General features: G+C 45.1%; 1 protein-coding gene and 1 non-coding gene across 7 annotated transcripts in view; one reads left to right on the top strand and one right to left on the bottom strand.

Moving 5' to 3' along the window:
- Positions 1 to 17,352, bottom strand: part of EEF2K (eukaryotic elongation factor 2 kinase) — a 35,495-nt gene extending 18,143 nt beyond the window's left edge. Inside the window, exons 1-6 of one of the 6 annotated variants that reach the window (XM_075767064.1) lie at positions 17,210 to 17,331; positions 6,977 to 7,301; positions 5,098 to 5,148; positions 3,228 to 3,328; positions 1,584 to 1,644; positions 711 to 748 (exon numbers count right to left, since the gene is read on the bottom strand). In XM_075767064.1, the coding sequence (XP_075623179.1) occupies positions 711 to 748; positions 1,584 to 1,644; positions 3,228 to 3,328; positions 5,098 to 5,148; positions 6,977 to 7,222 (497 nt within the window). In that variant the 5' untranslated portion in view covers positions 7,223 to 7,301; positions 17,210 to 17,331. Of the gene's footprint in view, positions 1 to 710; positions 749 to 1,583; positions 1,645 to 3,227; positions 3,329 to 5,097; positions 5,149 to 6,976; positions 7,302 to 7,819; positions 7,955 to 13,973; positions 14,110 to 17,209 lie in introns of those variants that run through there. The other 5 variants (XM_075767062.1, XM_075767065.1, XM_075767063.1 and 2 more) reach the window with 5 other exon arrangements.
- Positions 17,353 to 18,340: 988 nt separating this feature from the next.
- Positions 18,341 to 18,422, top strand: TRNAL-UAG (transfer RNA leucine (anticodon UAG)). The gene has a single exon. It is a non-coding gene; the product is annotated as a tRNA-Leu (tRNA).
- Positions 18,423 to 19,208: the final 786 nt, after the last annotated feature.

Below are 19,208 nucleotides of genomic sequence, written 5' to 3' on the forward strand. Positions count from 1 at the left end.
ACACTCCCCAAGGAAAGAAAAGCTCCTCCTCTGTCTTCCCCCAGTGCTGAAGTTCTGCTTTAGAACAGGATTACTCTGGTACACATGATCTGAAGTAAACTCTGGGACGATAACCCTCTTCACTGAGGGGGGCTTTCCGAGTTGAGATTGCACCATCCAACTAGTCTTTCCCCTTTTCTCTGCTTAACTATAGGCTTTAAGCTGGCATTCAGGCTGCACACACCTACAACCTCATATCAAATTCAAAGATATTTTACCACTCCAGGCACACAGAAACAAAGTAGTTGCTTCTGTACTTTGATAAGTATTTCGCCTCCAAGAGATGGTGGAAATAGCATAAATTTCTGAATTGCTAATTGATAGGCTGATTATACTTGCTGAAGCTAGACATGATTGCACATTATCCATCCCACTGCAGTTCCAGTACAGGCAATGGCTTGATTTTCCAAAGCAAGCTCACTGGATGCCTCCATCACACTTGTGCTTCCCCTAAGAGAGTGGTCTGCTTTCCGAACCCCACTCCCTGTGCTGCGGCTGGAGCCACAGAAACAGGAATAAACCCCTCAGCTATGCCTTTCAGAAAGGCACAGCAGGGAGCTGATGGGGAGCTGCACTTTACACAATTTCCACCACACCTAAGCAAAATTCCAGTCACCACAGAAGAAAATACTGCATGGAAACCAACAAAGATAAAGCCAGCAGATACTTACGTTCTGTAACACTCTCGCATTGCTCCACGGCCAAAAGGCTAGGGGAAAGAAAAAGAAAAAAAACAAAATCCCAGCATTGCCATTTCCATAAAGTTAATTTCTAACCAGTAAGAGACACAACTACGTCTTCCCCCTTTATACCCTGCAGAAAGCAGTTCTCAAGCAGGCTCTATTCAGTATCTATCTCCTTGAAACCCACTGGCAGCTTAAGTAGGAATCTGGGGAAAAGACATTGGGAATAAGCCCCTCCTCATTATCCCATGGAGCAGACATGGTATAACTTTTAAAGAAGCTATTTGAATTCTCTCTCCCATTTGGAGACGCTCTGCTGTGACTGACTAAAGAAGCTGGCTTAGCAGACCTCATGCTCTCTGCTTCCATACAGGATATGCCCAACAGCATCACCTCCCCAGACGCCAGTTACCACGTCAGTAGCACAGAGCAAGGTGACTCCAACACACCACCAACCCCATGATTTAACTGGAAAGTGACAGTAGCTTCTACCCTCACATACCAAAAATTCAGTCTGTTTTCATCCTAAGAGCAGAAATTATTTGGAAGCACACAAAATAGCAGGACTATTGCCAGGCAGGCAGATGAGGCCAGCAGGAAATGGGAGGGCTGAAATGGGAGAGAGATGACTGAGAAAGGAACAAATGCTTCATGTTGCTGATGGGGAAGAACTGACTACTCTGCTCTGGAGAGAAAAAGCTGTTGGGACACCAAAACATAATGGATGAGCCAAGGAAAAAGAAAGGTAGGAGAAAAGAATGACATTGAGACTGCAAAAAACATCTTGCTGCCACTATTCAGTCACAGGAAAGAAATGACAAATTTGGCTGCTAATAAACATGAAGGACAGTGTGATCTTACTTGTGAGGCCATCTTGATGAGGACTTCATCTTCAACCCAGTCCCCGGTAACTGCATTGTACCTGCAAAATCAGGAAGTGTGCTTCTTAGAAAAATGCAGAGGGAACCCAACTCCTCCCATCCCCAGTGCCTATTCTTCCTTATCTCTAGTTGACTGCTAAAAAGTGCTGCTGCCACTCCAACACAAAAACTTCTAGTCCTCCCACAACACTCCTGCCCTCGTTACTTCGGGTGGGAAAGAATAAATATGTACAGCTCTTTGAAAAGACACTGAATCCTACTGACAATTAAACAGATTCTGCTACAGAAGCTAAACTTTTGCAACACTACAAATTAGGCTTTATCTGCTTTGACATTAAACCTCCCCTGTGATGCCTAGGCAGTACACTGGGGGCAGAAAGAGCCTCACCAAGCCCTGCACACTGGACAGGATTTTCCCCCAATGCTGACCTTGCGTAAACCTGGTTCTGGCTGGGGATCTGCTGCAGGGTTGTGCAGGATGTGAGCAGAACACAGCACCAGCTGGGGCTGTGAAAAGCAGCAGGACCAAGAACTGCCCAAGACTGCACCAAGGGAGGAGCGAGTGTCTGCACAACCCTATGATAACAGAGAGTGCAACTGTGGTTTCTCCCCACCCCCTTAACTCTCACCACAGTAAAAGCCAAATTGAGAACCACAGCGGTTGAGTCACCAACACATGACTGGTTCCAGCCTGATTCCCCCCCACCCGCACCGAGTACTTCATACATGCAGACACCTCAGCTACAGAATAGATAATGGGGTATCACCCCAGTTTGCAACAGACAAGAGAAGTGGAAATAGGAGTATCAGAGCCATCTCTTTTTAATAGGGTATTTGAGTAGCCCTAAAACAATATTATCACTTACTTGTATTTTAAAATATGCAAACTATTTCAGGACTGTGTGGCTGACCAGAGACAGATGCAGTCTGCGGGGAAGAAGCACGCTGCGTGACAGTGTCATGCGATGGGAAGGCAGGCCTCTCCACACACTGACGCTAAGTGGTAATTAACTGGCCTCTAACTCCTACCCCTTCCACCCAGAAACCTGTGTCAGTAGGGTAAACGTTTTGGCAAAGCCTGTGCTAAAGCACTGAGAATAGTTTAAGGGCCAAACTCAGTTTCAGCACATACACCATGCTGAGCTATTCTGGGCTTTATAAGGATTTAAATTCCAGCCACATGCAGCAATACTGCATCGATAGGCAACAGCGAAACTGCTATTTTGGGAAGGGCACAGAGCGCTATGTTGCTTTTTTTTTCCTAAACTGTTTCAACTAAGTATGCTGCCTCTTTATTTGGATTCATTTTCTTATTAAGTTCACAGCATTAATAAATCAACCAGAAAATACTTTTCAGCCTTGCTTCCTGTCTGTATGGTGAAACTTAGAGATACTACTCAGGTGGGAGAGAGAGAAAGAATGTGACATTTGCTGAAAGGTTTTTTTTTTTTGATGATGTGCAGTATTTATGTATTCCTGGGAGATTCAGTTGACACACTCTGGGCATTACTTGAAGTTCTTCAGCCATGTAATTACACATATTCTGCCCTACTCAAACACAGCCCTTGCATAAACGAGCACATTCCGTTTAACATCAGCATTAAAAGCAGAAAACCCCACAGACCTGTAACGAGTGGCTTGTTCCGTCTCAATGTCCTCAAGATGAAATTCTGCCCAGGGATCAGGCATGTGCTTAGCTTTCTGAATAGCATGTTTCCAGGTTTCCTGAAGAAGTTACAAACTGGCAGGTTAGTTATAATCAGCCACAGCTTACAACAGCAGCATTTTCTAAAGTACATCAGGATCCCAATGCTGCAAAGATGTGCAACTTCCAAGTCCCCAAAGCACTATTCAGAGCAGGGACCAAGCGGTACAGAAGACCACTCTGATGTTCTACAGCTTCAATTATAATGACACACAGTTCAGAAATAAAAAGCATCAGGTCTCAGCTCAATAAAGTTACTGAGAACGGAATCCAGTTTAGTATATACCAAATATAATTTGAAAAACCTCTTGTAATTTGCAAATATCTCTAACATATGCTGCAAACAGTGATAAGTCACACCTAGATGATATTAATTAACTTTTACTGTTTTAACTTTTTGTAACTAACAGCATATGCTGGCAGTGTAAGCATAAAAAGTCCATTAGCAATAGAGCAATACAAAGGAAGAAAAAAAAAAGTTCTGTAAACCCCAAGGCCCCCAAATTGTGCTCAGCATAAGAAAGAAGAAAATTAGAATGTTGTAAAAATGGATTATTACAACAATTCCAGACAAGTAGCTATTTCAATCTCCACCAAGTCAACAGTAAAAAAATCAAAGGAGTTTTCTGATACATGAACAGTCTTTCTCTACCAGCCAATTTGGATGCTTTTCTCTTAACATTTTGATCTCCCTCTTTTTTACATTGTGTTGTTCCAAGAGAACTGGAGATACAATCCTGTTATGTGCCAAAGGCCTTCTGCAAGGTGAGCAGGAGAAAAGGCCACTCTGCACCCCCGTCAGTAAAGAACTACTGAGCTCTGAGATTCTCTTACTGCCTCTCTGACTGAATTTCAAGTATGCAGAAACGGTAACTTTTAAAATATTGGTTTGTTGGGGTTTTTTTCACTTGGAACTTAAATCTCAGTCAAAAATTTTAAAAAATACAGTATAAATTGATGTCAGCAATGACATCAAGGAAGTTTTTGAAGCAGCTAAGCTTTTAAATTATTCATGTTTATTTTTACTTCAGCTGTAAATCTGCATACCTTGCAAACAATTTAAAAACTCCCTTTCTGACAATAAAACCACAAAATGAACACAATATTACAATAAAACAAGTTTAAGAGACATGCTGAGGAAGCTTCCCTACATGTTTCATAACAAAATGAAGTTGCCTCAGATCACACGATGATACACATTTCATAGGGAGCTGGGAACTTCCATACTCGAATATATATGAAAGAAATAGGGAGGCAGAAACAAGTAGAATTGCTTGGTCAATTTTCTATATCAAATCATTCTTGTGTATGGTCCCTCTCCAAAAGGTGATCTGTGTCCACACTAGGTAATGATTTAAATAAATTATTTATTTGTGCTTGATCTTGTGAGGTGCTTTGTACAAAAGGTGAATTCTAATCTTCAAACAGAAGCTGGACTTCACGGAAATGGTGCTAACAGTGTAATTTTTTTCCTGCTGTAGGCATACGGCTGCCATACAGACCAAGTAGATGTCTTGCATCCATTCTATTCTTGTCCACAGTAGGAAATACTGTGAAGAAACAACTACAGATATGCACTTTAAAAGAAGTGATATTTCAAGGCAGAGAACAAAAGATGGGCATTATTTCATTTAACAGATATCTTTTTAGTTTTGACTTGACTTCTATGGGCTGAGGCAAGTAGTTCTCCCAGACAATAAAATAATGAACAAAAAAAGGTCATAAAACAAAACAAAAAAATCTTAATGCATCTATTCAATATTGTGTTCACATTTTGTTTTTAACCTACCCGACTATGGTCAACCACAGAGCCGTGCTTAGAACGATGCTGTGTGTCATTCTAAAGGATGCACGAGAAACATAAAAGTAGGAAAATACACGTGATAAGACAAATGATTGACAAAGAGTCTCTGTTCTCTTTGTTAATTAAAAAAAATTTCCACTTAAAATCCACTTTTCAATTTATATTCCTAATTTAAGTTCACTCTTAGAACATTTGTGAACAAACCTATTGCAGTAAGTTGCTAATTTTTTTAAATTGGAAAACACGCTTCAAAATGGTCTTGCCTATAAACCAGCTAATAAAACATTGCTGAGTCCTGTTTAAAGGCAGAGAGTTAGTAGTAATTCTTCTGTCTGTCTCTACATTTCATTATCAATGGCCCACACTGCCATTAGCTTTGGGGTCTGACAGGTAGACTCTGATCAGACCAGGCTGTGGTGGTTTAAGATGTTCCCAGTCCTGGTCATCTGCTTTACTCTGTGTTGGAAGCCACCTCTTTGCAGTTTAAGCAGCAGATGGAGACTTGGCTTGCTCCACATCTGCACCCAACGCATTTTATCTGTGACAGGAGCTAAAATGCCAAACTAGACATTGCGAAGCCCAAAGCATGGGCACGTATATTCTGCAGAACCAACACGACAGCTCAGGAAGGAGGAAATAATAGCAATTTCTTAAGTCCTTATCAGTTTTATCTCAGGCCACATGACTCAGAACTCACACTGCAAACCCATAGGCAAGTGTTAGCACATGCTAAAATGCACACACAAATTTATACTAAGCTCCCCACTGGGTCTTAACTGGCTTAGCATAGCATACACTAAAATCTGCCCCCTTGTCTATACTAAGCTTTTACTCTTCACCTTCCTTAGGAATATGTACCTTTTCATGTTTCTATTAACTAGCCTTGGTAAAAATCTGACTGCAGACAAGACAGTTTCACTTTTAATGTGTTACTTAATACGTTAGCTGACCGAAATAAACCTTCTGGTATCTCTTCAGGAATAAAGCATGCATTAGGCATAACCAAGATTTTAGAGTATCTATCACATATTATATATGTTAATATTTATAACAAGAAATGTGTTAATGAAACACATTAAATCCTAGCCTAGACAAAAATCTACGAGACATACCAGTTTAGCACAAGTGGTGCATATTTGGAACATCTAACCTATAGAGTGAACATCACTTGCATTCTAGAGGCTCCATTGCCTGTGGGTTGGTCTCCCCTTGCCTGGCCTGATCTGTGCAAGGGGAGCCGAGTGGAACAGGACACACTGCCAAGGAAGCACCAACTGTGGCCCCTGTGACCTCTCTGCAATGCTGTTCATCTTAAAAAGGTCAGACGCTGCCTGAGTGCACTGTCAGGAACTATTGCCAGTGTGATACTTCATGCCCAAGCACAAGAGTCAACATGTTAAAAGCTCCCTAAAGAACTATAACTGAAAAACCTATCATTACAATTTTATCATTTACAATTTTATTTGCCCAAATAAAAATATTATGGATTGTTAACTCTGCTTGGCAAAATCCATAATAAAATATCTTCTGCCGCGCCCCAATTTGGCTCACAATAAGTATCATCTTTTAAATCTCCCAATCCATATACTGCTTTTTTAAATAGTTTTATCAGAATGGCAGTGAATTGTTCGCCTGGATTCTGCTGCCTTTGTAGCTGAAGATCTCCCACTGAACTAAAAGGGACAGTAAGCAATTCAATGGCAGTGTCAGGCTATTGGCTTAATGGAATTAACTGCAGGTCTGGAAAAAACAGATGTATTTTTTTATTGAAAAGCGTTAGTTACAAGAGATGAAGCAGTTAGAGAATCTCTCATGCCAACTAAGTAAAACCAAAACCTTACTGAAAGCTGGAGCCAATACTTACCTTAAAGCTAAACGAGTTTCTAGGAGAAGAGCTTGAACTGTACTGTTCAGTTTTTGCTAAGTTGCTATAATAATTGTCAACTTTGATACTGGCAGACTTGTTAGAAACTGGATCATCAGTTATTGGACAGATAAAATAATTGTCTTCATCATCACTATCAGCATCAAGATAATTTCCAGAGTTCACTGTAGTCGATCTAGCATTATCAATCCCTTCCATACGAAAAATAAGGTCCTCGTCTGCCATGTTTGCGGGAGGTCGGTTTAACTCCTGCAATGATTAAGCCAGCCAGTATTCCAATGCACATGCAAATGGAGGGAAGAAGCTAAGTGGGAAAGAAAAAACAAAACAAAACAACAAAAGGGTTGTTATTAAAAGAACAAATGATGCATTAAACTGACAGCACACTGGCAGAAAAAAAATCATTTGCATATGGCTCTATGAAAATGACCCCCAAGTACCTACACATGGTTTTGAACACCTCAGTGCTAGATCTGGGTATCCAGAGCACAGTCAGTTTTTAAATTGCTACAGGATTGAGGAAAGAAGATAACAAAGTATAGAATAATACTATAAAATCTGAGGACTGCAAACACCACCTGCTGCCTACCACTGACATTTGTTAACGCTTCTATCTCCTCCTCTGAATGTTTTTATTCTTCTTTACATGAAATACAGAGTTTCACAACACTAATCTCAGAAACCTGATGGAGTTTTACCTTGAACACCACACCCAGGTTTTCAAATTTTTTCAGGACAAGTCTTCTCAAGGACATTGCATACAAAATCAATAGCCAAAGGAGTTAGAGAATGGTATTGGGCCAACACAGAAAATTGTCTCACCACTTCCAAGATTTAAGTTGGCTTTTGGCTCACATACAGCAAGCGCTCCACAGTGCAAAGCATGCTGCTGAAAGTGCAAAGCACATTGCCCAGGCTCCCCAGGACATCCTCGGAAGGACAAAGTACAAAAGAGGCCAAGAAAGGAGGCTTGCCATTCCACTGCTGCTGCCAAGTGCACTCGCCAGTAGGCTAGAGAGACAAGAGAAGGTATGTGTAAGGGGTACCTCAACACTTCTGTCTTTTACACTCTGTGAAGGGATTTCACTTTGGACCAGTCTTGTGTGATCTAAACAATCCGTTTCCAACTCCAATACAGCAATCTGCTCAACAGCATCAAGTCTCTGAGCTGTGTCCACTTTAAGCATAGGGCTTAAAGGAAAAAAATATTCTCCCTGGTTAATAGTTCTTTTTCAACAAGGTTAGAAAGCTTGATTTTGTCATTGGTTATTTCAACTTTTTAGTAGCTTTCTGGATCCTAAGAGAATAGAATAGGCAGGCTTTGGCTTCTCCTGAATCCTAGCTCTAAAGTAAACTAAGCAAATTGAAAGTAAAACCAACAGCACAAGGTAGACAGGCGGTGGACTTTTATTACAATCTAGGCCCAGAAGGTGACATTCTAGCTAAATATTTCACTGAGGCATTCTGACACATTAAACAATGTTAGAGTAAACAATATGGGGAGTTCCTCCAAACTGCAGCTCTGCAAAGGCTCCCATCTTACCGTAGCTTTTCCAAATTCATGACACTACTTTGAGGGAGGCAGAGCACAGACCCTGTACAGCCCAACTGCTGCAATAGATGTGCTATAAAAAATGATAGGTGAATCACAGAAGTATTTTTCCCAGAGCTCAGGTTCCACCCCTGGAGATCTTACAACAGAAATATGCCCAGCAGCCTCCACCCCAGAAACAGTTTGTGATGATTCAGCAGAACTCAAACAAATAAACTCCTACAGGCCCAAGCTACAGAAGGCAAGTATTGTGGCTTTCACACATTACCAGCCATACAGATGCAAACAGTTTCCATTCTTTTTTTTCCTCTGAACTCTTGTCCTTTTCCTGCTGAGCCCACTTGCATGATCAAGTACATGTCTATGGAGGCTCCCAGCTATCGAGGAGGGTGTGAACAGTCAGAGCGGAGTAGGTCCATGATTCATCTAATACCAGCTGCTTCAAAGAGCAAAGAAACCTTCACAGAACAATAAATCACCCTTATTTGCATGTTTTTCTAATTGCTGATAGTTCACATTTTCTGATACTGTTCTTATTAATTGCACTAACTCTAGGTTTCAGAGTAATTTCCTGAAGTCTCCAACACCTGTCTTTGCCATATTTAATGACTTTCTGTAATGACTTTAATACCCAATTACATCAAAAGAGAACAGAATGAAGTGAAATAACCTTTCTGCCACACACTGCCGTTGTTTCTTCTATTGAGAGTACAACAACATACAACTGATTCCCCTATGACCGTATCCTGCTTGGAGCTTTCCAGGTCACTCCACTGCTTCCTGTTACATTTTTATTCAATGCTAGGGTCAATAAGCAAATCTGATCACAACCAAGCTGATGGCAAAGAACAACCTGACTCATTAAAACTCACCAGGAGAGCCTAAGATCTGGGCAAGAACCTAGTGGGCACCAACACAGCACAGCTTCTTCTGCACCACAAGTACTGCGGTGAAGCAGGGGCAGGTCTGCAGAGCAGCACGGTTATGTTGAGGGTCTGACATCCTCACCATGCGCCTCTCGGGGATTTACTTCAGACTAACTCTAGTCTGATCTCAGGGAGTGGATACCACCAGCGGGCGTGCTATGTTCCCCAGTGAAATTTCGTGCATGAGGAGTTTAGTTTGCAAGTTCTGATATTGTATTTCAACGTGAATCAAAGTGCAATGAGCTGAGATGATCAGGAGATTCGCTGCAGAAGCGCTTTTCTAATCAGCACAAAAAGCCAGCGTGGGCTTACCCAGGAGGACTGGAAAGGGACAGACACACAAGGGACTGGGCTACTGCTTGATTTTACCATACATTTTTCTCCTTAAAAGTAACAAAGCAGATTTACAAACGGCACCATGGCTCTTAAACCACTATCAGCACTTCAGGGTACTTTCTTTGAAGCAATCAGACACCAGTAGCACAAGCACAAACTTCCAGGCCCAATCAAGTTAATGGGAATATTTTCTCCTCATTTTAGCTTTGATTACTCACATTGCTCTGCTGCATGAAAAACAGGAAGGGGTTAGATGAATGCAAAATAATCATCCAAATCTTCACACAGATTTAGCTGAGTTAAACAAATATCTGCTGGCAAGTCTGCCACAGTGAATTTTGCTGGCTGTTCAGATGGGTACTGTGAGAGTATTACAGTCAGGTCTGCCTCTTTTGTTCTTGATTAGAGGGCAGAAGTAGACTACACAAAGCAATATATCTTGATTTGTTTCACACGATATATAGCTCAAAATCCTTTTTGTCCTAGAGCCCTGAAAACAACAGAATATTGCACTTAATTTGTTCTCAACATTGTATAAGTACCACCCTTCCTTCTGACAGCCATCTAATGGAAGTATCATCTGTTTTACACACTAGAAAAATGAGATGTAGGAATGATTAAAGCCCTTGGAAGAGGTGGAAGTCTACATAAATACTTTGAAAACACCTGCACCAACAAAACAGAGGATTAGTTAACATTTCAAAATTTGGTCCTGATGCTGGCTGTGCAATAGCACGCAACTTAGAGCAGACACTTCTAAGTGTCCCATCAATTGCTTAGTTCTAGAGCAACCTCACCCAACAAGCTAAATCAGGGATTTTCACACAGCTAGCCTAAAAGGACAACTATAAAACAAGGTTTTCAGCTTTGCTTCACTGTTATTCTTCAGCTCTGCGCATATTCAACTTTCTCCAAGAAATAGTACCAGGTAAGTACACTCCTACAGTGGTATTCGTAGCTGCAGACCTTACACCACAATTGCTAAGATGGTCACCACAAAAACAGTGCCTTCATGTACAGCAGCTTTCACCAGCAACACTATGTTGTTAGTTACTGCCTTTCTGACAGAGGGAGCATTCCCACAGCTCAGCTAACAACACAGGCAACGCCAGCACTCCACCTGCATCAGGCAGCAACAGCTACAGCGAACCACTGCTGAAGGGGGTCTGAGCCAACTCATCTGACTTTGGAGCATTCATATAATCTGCACTTCTAGCAAAGATCACGCTAGAACCTTCATTTCTGGAAAGAGGCAGTAGCACACAACTGGAAGGGGAAGGTATCCTCAGTTGCCGCAACCACTTTTACTGTGATCGTCTTAGAGTCTAACGAGTATTTGAGAACGCTAACCTCCACTGCTTGTCAGCACACACAAACAGCAGATGTAAAATGACCCTTCAAGCACAGGACTAACTCCAGGATATACTGTAGCACTGGACTAGCCTCACCACCCAGAGCTGCTGTCCTGCACTCATTTCTACCACTACAGTCACACACACACCAGCAGATCCACCGGGTTTGGGATGGTCTGAGAAGCAGCAACAACAGGAACATTGGTTTATGCAGCAGTGATTGCAAACACAATTTCTGTGACCTGCTGCACAAACAGAACATCATCACGCAATCAGTTTGTATTTAAAGCTAATGGTGTTTCTGAAAGTCTCCCAGTTTACTTCTTTTAAAGGACTCGTGGTGTTTACTTTGGAAGTGTATTTACTAAAAAACCATTCTCACATAACATGGTCTTTAAAACAGAATTCAATAACCACACTTTAAACTACACAAACACTGCTCTAAACCTCACAGTTTATTTGAGCAAAAGCTCTATTAAAAAAAGCCTGAGCATATTCCCGAGACTTATATTCTGTGCTTTTGCATTATGGCATAAAGCCGCACTATCTAAGAGTCCCTGTTACTATGTTTTGATCATTTAGTCTTTAATATCCATTACAGAAGCTTTCCTAGGGCTAAGCAGCAAAGAGACTCAGACCGAATCTAGCCTGCAATCCTGTATTATCACACACAACCTGTAATTTAAACTACCCACTCCAAGCCACTTTGAAAATTTATTCCTTTTTTTAATCAACCTTGTACTACATGATCCAAAATGAAGATAAATTAAAACACAGTCAGTTATTAAGTCTGCTCAAGTCTCTTAATTTTGGGCTTTTCCAATCCCTGTCTGAAGTAATTTTCTTTCTTGTGCCTTTATATCCAAGAGCCACACCACCAGGAGGGGCAGGTGAGTTGCAAGGGCAATCCACTGTGTTGCCGAGCTCAGTGCGTATGCAAACACAGATAAACAGAGAGGAAAATTCACATGGCAGTGCTGGTAAAACATGACTTGCTTCTTGTAGGATGTCTGTTGTTAGAAAACACTGCTGGGTTTGGTGGGATCCTTGAGCAAGACCCCAATGCCTCAGCATTGAAACGTGCCTTAATTCATCCCAAAGAGCTGAGCAACAGGAATACTCTCGTCAACAAAAGAAGGGACAACTGGAACATCTCCAACTACTTCTTAGGGCCCTCTGCACCACTTTAGCTCAGGACAGGGGAGCAGGAACTGCCCTAGGTCAGAGGAAGTCCCACCTTCTCTTGTAGAGAAGCATTAAGGCAAGAATGACTCCCCTCTCCCTGGTATAATACTAAATCCCCTTTTGTTTAATACCACATCAGCTAAAGCCATCTAGCAGTATATCTGTAGCAGTAAATCTGTAGCAGTAATAAGCAGGTTTTTTTCTTTTAAGAGAGAAATCGCTTTTTTTCAGATTAACATTCTTTTAAAATACAGATTTGAAATTTAACCTAAGCAACTATGCAGGCTGTGCACCTTACAACATATTGTTATCATCATTATGAACTACAGACACAAAGCTACATAGCAGTGGGGTTGTTCTGGACCGTGTTACATTAACATCTTGTAGCACGTTACAGAACTACTGTGCTTTCCAAACACCCAACTGACCCTTGTGAAGCAAACATCTATTTTCATCTGCACCACACACTGGCAAGAAAACAGGTTCAGTGAGTCAAGGTAAGAGGTCTGATAAAAAACAAGATTAAAAAACCCAGAAATGTCTCAACTCACTGGCTACCTTTGACAAACCTGGTCTTATCAAGTACAGATCTTCTAACGAGAAGCCTTTACTTCAGGTCCCTTCCAGTGTGTCACTACTGCAAACGCCATGGCACAAATGACATCCAGTTTATCTGCAAGTACAGCTGGGATAATGCATTGCATTAGCTAGAGAGTGTTAGAGAGCAATGATGCAAAATTCATAAAGCGAACTGGAGAGGTAGTCTACGCCAGCTCAGAGTACGAAGCATTTGAGACTCAAAGCCCAGCACAAGGAAACACACTGAGGTTTCAAACACATAAATGGCTTTAGAGTTGCAAGCAGTAAAGCGCAGAGACGACCCTTCCGAGTCAAGTCCACCCTTCTGCCAAACACGCAAATGAATACTGTATTAGCAGTAGCCAAAACACAAGGGTATAAAAGGACAGAAAAGGAACTTTCAAGATAACTTTAAAACGTCCTTCCATTGCTATTAATAGCTCTGTTATTTCAACGGGCTTTAAATACACTGAACAATTAACTATCATTGACTTTTTGTAAGCATTTGCTCAGTACTCCACGCTGTTAATCAATCCCACGCTTTATGTGTATTCAGGCATTTGAAAAATCATCCGAACACGAGCAGTCCTACAGGCCATTGCAGGCTGTCACCACACACACAGGTAGTCCTTCACCCGCCTGCGCTCCACAGCCGGGCGGCTTCTACCCCCCCCGCCCTCCCTGCGCACTCCAGCACCGCTCTCCTCTCGGGCCGTTCTACAGTTACGGACAGCATTTCGGGACTTTTCAAATGGGCGTGCCCTAAAATTAATTGCACTGTCCTGGAAACGTATATAGATTAAACTATTATCTCCAGGCGTAAGTGCAGGAGCGTTGCCCAATACAAAAATAGCAGGTTATCATTTTCAGGTCACCACAGAAGCTCACAGCTTGGCCGCTGGCCTTTTAAAGGCTCTAGCCGCCAAGATGTTCACCATTTGCTGTAATTAAACACACACCCACCATTCTGCCCTGAGCGCCTCACCCCGCAAGCAGCCTGCCCGACCCTCCACCGGTGTCGGCCCCCGCACCGCGAAGGTACCTACCAGGTTAGCGCAGCCCAACCCAGCCCCGCCGCCCCAGCCGGTGCGAGGGGATCCCGCTGCCACCGCGCCGCCGCCGCCCAGCCCCCGACAGGCGGGCGCGCAGCCGCCCTGCTGAGGGGAGGCGGGCAGCGGGGCCGCCCCGCTGAGGGGAGGCGGGCAGTGGAGCCGCCCCTCACCTCCCGCGCGGCCGCCGCCTTCCCGCCCACCACCCTGACGGGCGGTGCCTCAGGGTGGGGCGGGCAGAGCGGACCCGCTCATAGCTTCCTAGACGCTTTATTCCTGTGAGAAAAACGTTGAGAAATTTGAGGAGAAACCCCCAGATTAGCACTGTTAGGTGTGAGAAATGGGGGAATCTCGGGGAAGAGGGAGCAGGAGGGAAAGCGGCCGTGCTAAAAAGTTGCATGAAGCCAGGTCTGCTGAGCGCTGCTCGCAGGAGTGGTGTACCAGTTTTATTTCTGCTTCCTTCGGGTTTGGAGCCGACAGGTGTGTTTCCCAGGGCAGGTGCTCCCAGAGGAAGGGCCCACCACATGGCAGCCCCCCGAGGACCCCAGCCCTGGGGGAAGGCTGGGAGCAGACAGTGACAGTGGGGCCTACAGGGATTCCCTCCGTTTCAGGTTGGCCATGGCAGCTAAACTAAATTGCGCAGCACTCCATTTCCCCACGAGAAATGGCAGTAGCATGCACCAGATTTCAAGAATTCACAGGCTTCAGATTTCTTCAAAGCACCCACATTTGCTTTCCTCCTAAAACATTGGCTGGCTGGGTTGAAAACACCCATGTTTAAGCTTTTCCTCAAACTAGAATTTGTGGAAAATTTAAACAAAACTTATCTTTTCATGGGTTACATGGAAATTAATGTAAATAGGTTCTGGCTTAATTTTATTACTTGGCAGCCTGCAAAGAGTCTGCCCCTTTTACTGTCACTGAATCTTGTATTCATAGAATAAATCATAGAATCACAGAATGGTTTGGGTTGGAAGGGACCTTAAAGATCATCTAGTTCCAACCCCCTGGCTGCGGGCAGGGACACGCTCCACCAGACCAGGTTGCCCAAAGCCCCATCCAACCTGGTCTTAAACACTTCCAGGGATGGGGCATCCACAACCTCTCTGGGCAACCTGTGCCAGTGCCTCACCACTCTAACAGTAAAGAATTTCTTTCTAACATCTAATCTAAATCGACCCTCCTTCAGCTTAAACCCATTACCCCTTCTCCTGTCACTACACTCCCTGACAAACAGTCCCTCACCATCTTTCCTGTAGGCCCCTTCAGGTACTGGTAAGCCGCAATTAGATCTCCCTGGAGCCTTCTTTTCTCCAGGCTGAACAATCCCAAGTCTCTCAGCCTGTCCTCACAGGAGAGGTGCTCCAGCCCTCCGATCAGCTTCGTGGCCCTCCTCTGGGATTTATTCACATAAATAATCCTCATTAGTGCTATTTACTGTGAGTAGGGGTTACAAAAACCAAGACTAGAAGATGTGAGTCCGTCTTTTGTGACAGATGGAAGGTTTCTTGTGGCATCACAGACAGAACGTGCAATTCCTGTGCTCTCCAAAGAGGGAGGCAACACAGAAATGCTGCTGCAATGGTAGTGCTGAGATAATCTTCAGGAGGAAGATTACTAATATTTCATTAAAAACACACAGCAGATGCTCTGACTCTCTGCCAGGAACACCTGTCTGCCACCACCATTACGTATACACAAACTGTATCTTAGCTTGCAGATGAGAGGGAGCAGCACACGCGTGCAGGAATGCCGCCTGCGATTTGAGGGTAATACCTGTAATTTTGGCAGCAATTTCCAGCACTATGCTGAGGATGCAGCCCTTGTTTGAGAATGTAAAGTGCAGACTTGACTGAGCCTCCATTTAATGCTGCTTCCAACAGGCACATTTCTGGGCAGCCTCAAATTCCTGCAGAGTTTAAGCTCAAATTAAACTCATTAACAACATTTGTGGATCGTGCAGAAAACCCCTGAGGTCCTATTCATTTCCCAGCTGCAAATCACCATTGTAAATATTAACAGCTATCAAAAACTGAGTACTTTTGCCCTATCAGCACATGAGCACGCGTCTCCCTGTTTCCCAGCTGAGCACGCTGGGGAGAGCAGCACCAGGCAGGGCTGCCATCGGGATGCTTCACAGCATGGCCTGGGAAGAGGGCAGACTCATCAAATTAATTCTGAAGGCCTGGTGGAAGCCAGATGCCCAGTTCCCATTGCATGAGAATGTGTTGATAATGGTTAAAAAAAAATCACCATCTGCTATCATAGGCTACTGATAACGGTACAATACTGTTACCGGTGTGATACATGAGCACAACTGCTCTAGTCACAAGAGTAACTGGCTTTAAACTCGAGTAGATACACAGCCTCATTTTTCACTAAAAGGGACCCAGCAGCATATGGCTGTATAATGCTATATAACCTCACGGAGAGGGTTTTGCTGGATTAGGAACATAGGTTATACTGTCTCAAGCTACACATTTCTCATGCTTTTAAATAAGCCAGTTCTTGTACCCCGATGCAAGGGTGCACTTAATTTCAGGTTTGAGTCCAGGGCTTCTCTACAACATTTTCTTAACAGATCAATGATGATGAAAAAGTGTTTGATGAAATACTATAGATGTATCTATTGAAATTAGGTATTAGCCCAGAGATGCCGCATCTTGTAGTTTGTTCTCTGTTTAGATGTCACCTATTATATCCTTAACACGTCAAAAGTTTGATTCACATTTATTGTAAAGTTTCTAAGCTTGTAAAGTTTCAGTATGTTTGTGTTAAATGAGGTTCTGTTTAGAAATTGCTGTTCTAGGGAACTGTGCGTTTTGAAAGGAGAAAGGAAAGCACACCCCAGACAATACGAACTTTCAGAGCAATTTTGTTCTGCATTTGTTTGAAAATCCAGATGAAAAATTACCTGTAAATCAATGTCAATGCCTGTAAATCTCTGACAATTTGTGCCTACATATTCATATGACTCCCTTCGTACAAGGTAAATCCCATTGGTCATAAACCTCACTTGAGCCATATGGCAGGTGCATATAGCATACACGCTTCCTGGAGCACCAGTGCATGACTTCCTAAGGGAAGAAGAGCAATGGTACACATCAGTTCTCTGTGGTGGTGTTTTAATGGCAGAGCATTTAGTCCTAATGTTTTTAGCTCTGTCCACAAAGTAATTATACAAATTCCTCCTGCAGGCCTCCCAGAGTAAGAGAATTCATCTTTCTACTCACCAGTGACAGCCTGAACCTGGCTCTGGTTGCCAAACCCAGCTCCCTCATCGAGGTGGACAGGGAAAGCCCTTGCTTATACCATGCGAGAGCTCAGGAGCAGCAGGTAAGTGCGGCACCACCACCATAAGACAAGAGCTTTGTCTGGAGAGCCCTGGTCACCAGCTGCGTTTTGTACCAGCCTCTGCAGCCCCATGTTGAGCAGCACCCAGGTAAGGGGAGTCAGGGGCCTTCCTCTTTGGGTGGGAATGGTTCAGCTGAAGACACACTGTGGTGCCGAGTCAGCACCTGGCTGGGAAGGTCACTAGCCCCGCAGCGCGCTGGCAGCTCCGGGGTGCAGCTCTGCGGGCAGTACTCGTGCTGCAGCAGGCCAGGAGGCCACTGTGGCCCCTGAGAGAAGGCAGCAGGGTTCCTGCCTGTGGGACAGGGGCAGACCAGACCCTCTTCCTGACAGGGAGGTGTGCGCACACCTGTGGAGGCTGCCCTTATCCCTGCGTGGCCATGGCAAGGACATCCTTGGGGTGGCGGGTCCCTGCTGCAGGGCAAAGCCCTCCGAGGCCAAGTTGGCGCTCTCACCGCGGCTGCTGTGGGGAACAGGCCCCCAGGGCAGCGCCTTGCCGAGGTACAGGCCCCTGCCTGCAGCCAACAAAGCGCCCCGAGGCGCGGAGCGACGGCCGGTGCCCCGGGGAGGAGGGGCCGAGGCCCGGGGGCTGGCTGGGTCCCGGGGAAGAAGAACGGCGCCCCGGCCTGCCCAGGCGTGGGTCAGGGGCAGCGCGGGCGGTGCCCAGGCCACGTGTGCAGCCAGCGCCAGGCGCGCAGCAGCGGCGCCATCTGCCGGGCGCGCGCCGCCCACCCCGGCCGCGGGAAGCCGGCGGTGACTGGGGAGGGGGACGAGCGGCGGGACGGGCCCCGGCGGCTCCCCCGGCAGCCCCGGCCGTGGAGCCCTACGCTGGAGAGTGAGGAGACCACGCCTGCTGCACTAGTTGCGTTTCCCGGGAAGGGAAGGCGCCCGCCGGGCGCGCCCGAGGGCGTTGTGGTAGCGGAGACACAGGTGGGCGGCATGTGGAGGTGGGTGGGCAGAGCGGCGGCGCCGCCCCCCTGAAAGAGGCCTGGCGGGCGCCTGAGCACCCAGGCGGTAGCGTGGCCGAGTGGTCTAAGGCGCTGGATTTAGGCTCCAGTCATTTCGATGGCGTGGGTTCGAATCCCACCGCTGCCAAGCTGTTTTGTCCCCGCCGCGGCTGCGGCTCCTTTTCGCTGCCCGGCCAGTGAGGCCGCGGGGGCGGCGGGCGGGAGCGGCCCTGAGACCGTACGGCTGGGCCGGGCACGGCACCCCGCGGCCGCTCGAGGAGGGCGGTGGGGGGTGCCAGTCACGCTCGTTAAAATCGAAGTACAGAAAGCTGTGGTACGTGCTGAGGAAAGTGGCCTCACTTCCTCGCGTGTCTTTTGGCTTAAAGTCAGAAATATTCCCTGTGGCAGTTCAGCCTTCCCGTGCTGGGTTTGGGTTACTGCACCCTCAACCCACAGGCCCTGCACCTGGCCTTTGCTGCCTGGCCTGAGGTGAGGTCTAAACCTCTCACCTTCTCCCAGGTTCTCAAATCTATCTGTGATTCCCAACTCCTCCTCGATTCTTCTAGAGTTCCCTCATCCTCCAGTCCTGTCTCCTTTCCCAAACTTGCTCTTTCTGCTGGCATCCTGCTCTTGATTGTTCCCTCCCCATGTTACAGGCTGGATGAGGTGCAGAGGGCAGGGAGATGGCTGTGACAAATTGCCAGCTGGAGTGGCGGATGGGAGAGAGTGGGGACTTCCAGACCCCATTTTTAGGCCCATTTTAGCTTATCAGTAATTGAAAAAGCACATTGTTCACCAGCTACTGCAGGGATTTGCTCAGTACAACTGCTATACTTCAGGAATTAGGTGAAAGACATAGTTGCACCTAAAGTGCAGCTGATAAGCAACTAAACTTTGTTGTCCTCGATAACTACAGGAGCTAAAGGCAGCAGTA

This window comes from Balearica regulorum, chromosome 15 (genome assembly GCF_011004875.1).
Source record: "Balearica regulorum gibbericeps isolate bBalReg1 chromosome 15, bBalReg1.pri, whole genome shotgun sequence".
NCBI lineage: Eukaryota > Metazoa > Chordata > Aves > Gruiformes > Gruidae > Balearica > Balearica regulorum.